We start from the raw sequence: 6,000 nt of genomic DNA, 5'->3' as shown, positions 1-6,000 counted from the left end.
CACTGTCACTGTCACTGATAATGGCCTCGCTATCAGAAGACGAAGCAGTTGGTAAATCTGATAGCTCATCGGAGAACATATCTAATATTTCCTGTCCTTCGACAGATCGCAAATGCTTTCGCCTCTGAGCCATGTTGAACTGGTAGCTGCGTGGTTCATACGTGCAAGCTTGGATTAGAACAAAGCCAATTTTGTTTAGGTTGTGACAGGAAATGACTCTGGTCGAGTTACTAGATAAGGCAGCAATCATTCCCGAGGTCATCTACGCAGTAGTTACGATTCAACGAAGCCACACAGCGATATATAGCGTTTTGCAATATAACGTGACCGTAGAGGGCCATATGGCCCGCCCGGTCCGCAACGCTTGGAAACGTAGAGGGCCATATGGCCCATCTGGTCCGCAATGTGTTAAGGTCCACTTGAACCGTGTTTCACGGTTCTGTTGCGTAGGATCTTTGACCCCCCTCCCCGGCGAGTGTTTCTTCTTTCCGGATATGGTCTTTGATGGCGTATATGTCATGTGCTTTTCCCCTTCGTTTCACTTCCTTACGAGTGTTCGTGTTTGCTCGCTCTCTTTTCCTGAGTGGCCATCGGATGGGACAGTTCGCCCCTGCACTGCAAAATTCTGTTTGTTTTTTTTTTTAACTTTTTGAATGTTCTAAATTTCTGTTTTGGCCACATGGTATGGCACCATGAGGAACTGAGCCCTCGCAGGTATAGCAGGAAGGTATTTGGCTTGAGCGAGGTAATATGATTTGGGTTTACGTGTTTGGTATTACCTATAGGTAATGATTACTGCATATTTGCGTTGCGTGTGCGACTTGTAATTCTTAAGAGTGAATTTACAGATTACACAACACGTTTTTTATTATCACTACATGTTTCAACCTCAAGAGGTCATCCTCAGGTGTATGAACACGGCTGTATAATTATACGCGGTCACATTCACTTTTCACTCATTCGACCACGTATCTTATCCAGATTTACGCTCACTAATATATCGAGTTCTTTTTATAAAACACAGGTTAAAATTATTCTAATTTAATTGTTAAAAGTTAGAAGTTCGTGAATCAAAGTTCAATTCATGTCACCGGTTACACTTTCACTTGTTGTTTACAGTCTCATTTTACTTACGCTCACAACTGTGTCTAGTTCTTTTTTAACTAGTTTAATTATTATTATTATTATTGGTCAAAAGTTTGTGAATTAAAGTTCAACTTATGTTATTGGTTGCACTTTTACTTGTTTGTGAGGTCTCGCTGTTCTTCCACGTTCTCTGATGCTGCCGGATCTGTTATGATCATTGTCGTGATTAGAATAATAGAATAATAATTTTAACCTGTGTTTTATAAAAAGAACTCGATATATTAGTGAGCATAAATCTGGATAAGATACATGGTCGAATGAGTGAAAAGTGAATGTGACCGCGTGTAATTATACAGCCGTGTTCATACACCTTAGGATGACCTCTTGAGGTCGAAACATGTAGTGATAATAATAAACGTGTTGTGTAGTCAATAAATTCACTCTACTATTGATTAAACACACAACAGGATGCAAGAAACGATTAATACTTGTAATTCTGTTTCACAACTGTAGCTTTTCTTTGGGCATGGGCTGTGCTAATCATTCATTTGTTTGTATTATGTTACTTTTCTAATGCCATATCTTTTTATTATGATATAATATACATATTGTGTTATGAACTTGTGTGAGCTGTGCTTACTGATGATGTCATTCTGTCTGACAGCCCAACTAGTAATGAACTGCCTGTTTTCTGCCTGGATTTGAGTTCCCACATTAACCAGCCAATCCCAAGGCATCTTTTCTTGAGATCCCCGTGCCAACTTAGGGAGGCATATTGCACCACAGCGGCAAGCAAGTCGTTTTTATGAGCCTGTCCTTACCAGGAAGGGTAAGGGGATGGCTCACACTATTGTAAATTATTAATGCAATCTTCGCTCGTCAATAGAGATTCTAAATCATCCGCCTCTGAACTTGCAAGAACTGTCTCGGTTCTAGATGCGGTTATTTGGATAAGACAAGCAGTAAAGAAGTTGTTAGCAGAAACTGTGACACAGTGTTTCAAAAAAGCAGGATTTTCTATGGTAGAAGTTACTCCTAGTGTAGAAAATGAGAATGACCACAAGGACTGACAACATTGCATGAATGAAGCTGCTTTCAGTAACTGCAATGCTGAGGACTACATCAACATAGACAAAGATGTGCAAACAGAACCAGACACAATGGATATCTATGTAATAGTTGAGAATTTTAGAGAAAATCGAAAAGGAAGAGAGGTGGAGGAGGAAGAGGAAGAAGAGAAAAATGACATTGTGACAGAAGAAGAAAAGTGTAGATTGAAGATTAATCAAGAAGCTGCCAATAGTTTGAAGGTATTGCAGGAGTCTGCCGTGCAACGGAATGATTCAGACATGCTTACTCTAATTTCTCAAGCTAAAGTGTCTGTGGAAAGTCAGGCAGCCAAGAGAGTAAACTGCATGCAAAAAACTCTGCCGGAGTTCTGGTAAAATTATAAAAAGTGAGTACTGCAATTTTTTCCTGTTCAGTGTAATGTTTGCATCTGTTCAATGATTACAGTGTGAATAAATTAATAAGCATGTTGTTTTGTTTCGTCTCAAATACGTTATGTCCTGGTTTAGTTATTATAGTATACCTTGATTAAATGGAAACCTGGCTTCAGCGGAAATTTTTTCTGGTCCCTTGAGATTCGGTTTCAGACAGGTTTTACTGTATAATTTTCTTTGAATAAACGTTAAGACATAAAATTTTTTGAGTATTTTTTCGGTATGGAACGCATTATCGTATTTTACATTAATTTACATGGGAAAAATTGTTTCGCTTAACGAGTGTTTCACATTACGAGTAAGATTCTGGAACGAATTATGCTCGTTAAGCGAGGTTCCACTGTACATCATTTTCTATTATACGCCAGTTGGTCTGCCAATATTGTGCATTTCTTAAACGTAATTTGTATAGTTGATTGTTGATATTTTGTTTCTTAATATATAAGTATTTTAATTCGTTATTTATTCTAAGTTTGGTTAATTGTTTTTGAGCTAGCTTTATAGCATTACTTGTCCCTTTTAAGTTTAGGTTGTTGGAATACTTAGGTAAGATGTTTTTGTTTTGACAAGTTTGATTGAACCATATATGTGCATTGGTTCTTAGTAGTTTCCTTTTTGTATTGATGTATTGATTTACCAGTTTAGCTTGACTAGCTTCTATGATTTTGATTTGTTTCATTCTGGTCCATCACACTAACAATTACAAAGACAAAAACAACTCCGTCCAGTGTGACTATTTAAGTTTTACCATTTGAAAACTTGTTTCTGTCTTTGTAATTGTTAGTGTGATGGACCAGAATGAAACAAATCAAAATCTTTATAGTCTTTTGACATTTTCTATAGTAGTTCACACAGATGTCAGTATTATTAAAATTTGGTATCCAAAACTACCTTTTTAAATCTTCCTGCATTTTGCAAAATGGCATGAGAGAGGTTGGAAATAAAGATGGCAAAGGGTTAACAGTAAGCCTTGGTTTTGTTTTCACCAATGATGCACTGTTATAAATAGATTCAAAGAGAAACTTTGATATAAAGATATCAAACTAACCTTTTAATGTTTCTGTATTTCCAGCAAGTTCTAGCTGAGCATTTCTCAATTTCAAAACCTGATTTTCAAGTTCCAAAGCCTTTAGAACACCTGAAAAAACAGAACATGAACATTAAATACCTTTTATAAAAGAGAATCACACAATAAAGGCCAGAAAACAGTATAACGAGCTTTGAAGTTTCTCTTTTAAAGGAAAGACCATAAAATGAATAATGCATGGGAACCTCTACCAGAAACAACTTGGGCCTTTCTTACCAAACAATGAAACTGGACAATATTTTTTAACCTCATAATACTGGAATTTTGTTAAGATGAATAAAGCAATGATGAGATGGGTAGAGAGTGGTGGCACATGTTGTTCAGATTCTCATGCCATAACACCTTCTGTGGGAGTTGTGACTTGGTGGCTTGGTTGCCATGCGATTCCCTTGGAACCCCAAAGCAGCAGAAGCCAGACACAAGGATATCTGCTGCCATCAAAGCCTTTTGGTTAGGGATGGCATATACCTCTGGTCACTTTGGTGATGTACTCCGCGTCAATGAGGATATATCGAATACCCCTCTTGCTTTCCAGAAAGGGTCCTGCGATGTTGATAACAATTCTCTTCAACAGTAACCCAACATTATATTGCCTCATTCTACCCTTGCTCTGGGTTCACAGCCCTTGATTTGCTGCAAAGACATCATATCGTTGACACCACCTCTCAATGTTGCTCCTCACATGCGGCCAGAACTACACCTGTATAAATATGTCAGGGGTTTTGTTAATATCCAGCTGCCCTCCTGAAGATCCTCCATGGGGCTCTATGGTACTTCTTTCACACTGTTCTAGAAAAGAGCTATTTGGACTGTCTTGAGCTATCTGTCAGCCAACTGCCAGTGGCACTCCAGCAAAGTGTCTCTCACTGCTAGGGAGCTCCACTGAGCCCAGTAACTTACTGACTGGACTGTGGACAGTGATGTCCTTCCACCTGGGACATTGTCCAGCCTCTACTTCCTGTAGAACTAGCACCATGTAGTTATCCAGATGCTAACTCTGCAGGGTGGCATGGTACCAGATGTCCGCAGTGGCAGCACTAATACCCTGTACTATCAGGCTGCTTGACTACAGCTGAAGATTCTGGTACTAACGGCAAGCTGCTGTCCTTCCTGGAAGGAAATCTTAAAATTTGGTCCCACTATGCTGTTTGCCACCTCCATGTGAATCTCCAACCATGCAGACACAACTCTCTCTCAAAGTGAGCCAGTATCACCTTACCGCTGGCCAACATAAGAAGGGAACATTATGGTTCATACATCTCTTCTTGATTCAGTCAGAGCACATGGTGCTAGAAGTTCACCAATGTGTTGTAAACTTACAAGACATTCAGCCCTTGGNCCCAACCCAAACAGCTCCAGCAGCAGCAGCACCACCACCAAGACTTTGTGGTCTCCATAAAATACCAGGATCATACATAAAAAGAACTGAAACCAGCATCATGTGTAAAACTTTCCTGTTTCTTGTAACCATGCTCTGCCAGCCATATTAGGGCACTTGTAGTTGCTCTTAGGTTGTTGGTAGTTGATGTTCCTTATCAGTTGCCTTTCAACAGCACATCTACACATGTCAATTTTACATTACTGAAACATGTTGGTAAGTAACACAGCACTTGAGTGGAAGTCTGAAAAGAAGAAACTACAGAAGGGAATATATTTATCAGTTGGATTTTTAGTCTGTCATGGCATTGTTGTTGCAGATGAGTGCAAGGAAATCGCAACACATGTCCTGTGCATAGAAGGTACAATCAAATTAGCTTCCTGTGGAGATATGTGGCTTGGTGATGGTAACAAGGTCTTTTCCCCTATCCAGCCCTCAGTGATTAAGATGCTGTCACTCCTCCTCAATAATCTCGGCGTTAAATTTTCTCCATTTAAAATTTTCCTCAGTTCAGTGCTCCAATCCACTACTTGCCAAAGAAACCTTAAATGGGGGTTACAATAGTTGTTTCAACATCTGCTAGTGGATGTGTTGTTCACGAATGGTGGCCTGTTACTAACTCTCACCATGTATGAGCTCCTGCTGCTCAGGATCACCCAGTTTGTGGATGATGGCCATGATATCTGCAGTCAAGTGCTTTCCATCTAACTGTAGCTTCTTCATGTTCATCTCTACCTCTCGACTCTGAAAAACAAGCATACTGTATGTTCATACACACCTACTCAATCTGTCTCAAACAGGGAAGACTGGACATTATATACTTTTGGTACTTCTGTCAAGATGTTACCCCTAGGGGTTGCATAGGCAATTAACAGTAATCTGGAATAACTGAGAATTATATGGGAAGCTGTTACTTTTCACACATAAAAGCCTGAATACATATAAGC

The 6,000-nt window shown here is 39.3% G+C and overlaps 1 protein-coding gene across 5 annotated transcripts in view; it reads right to left on the bottom strand.

Annotated features, from left to right (window-relative positions):
* The window catches only part of LOC111875362 (thyroid receptor-interacting protein 11), a 264,752-nt gene that overhangs the window by 110,390 nt on the left and 148,362 nt on the right, over window positions 1–6,000 (bottom strand). For all 5 annotated transcript variants that reach the window (XM_033755822.1, XM_033755825.1, XM_023871565.2 and 2 more), the window contains 2 exons: window positions 5,680–5,797; window positions 3,637–3,726 (listed from right to left, as the gene is read on the bottom strand). In XM_033755822.1, coding sequence (XP_033611713.1) covers window positions 3,637–3,726; window positions 5,680–5,797 — 208 coding nt within the window. The remainder of the gene's footprint in view (window positions 1–3,636; window positions 3,727–5,679; window positions 5,798–6,000) is intronic.

Source organism: Cryptotermes secundus, unplaced genomic scaffold (assembly GCF_002891405.2).
Source record: "Cryptotermes secundus unplaced genomic scaffold, Csec_1.0 scaffold589, whole genome shotgun sequence".
Classification (NCBI taxonomy): domain Eukaryota; kingdom Metazoa; phylum Arthropoda; class Insecta; order Blattodea; family Kalotermitidae; genus Cryptotermes; species Cryptotermes secundus.
This window is presented reverse-complemented; position numbering and strand designations above follow the sequence as displayed.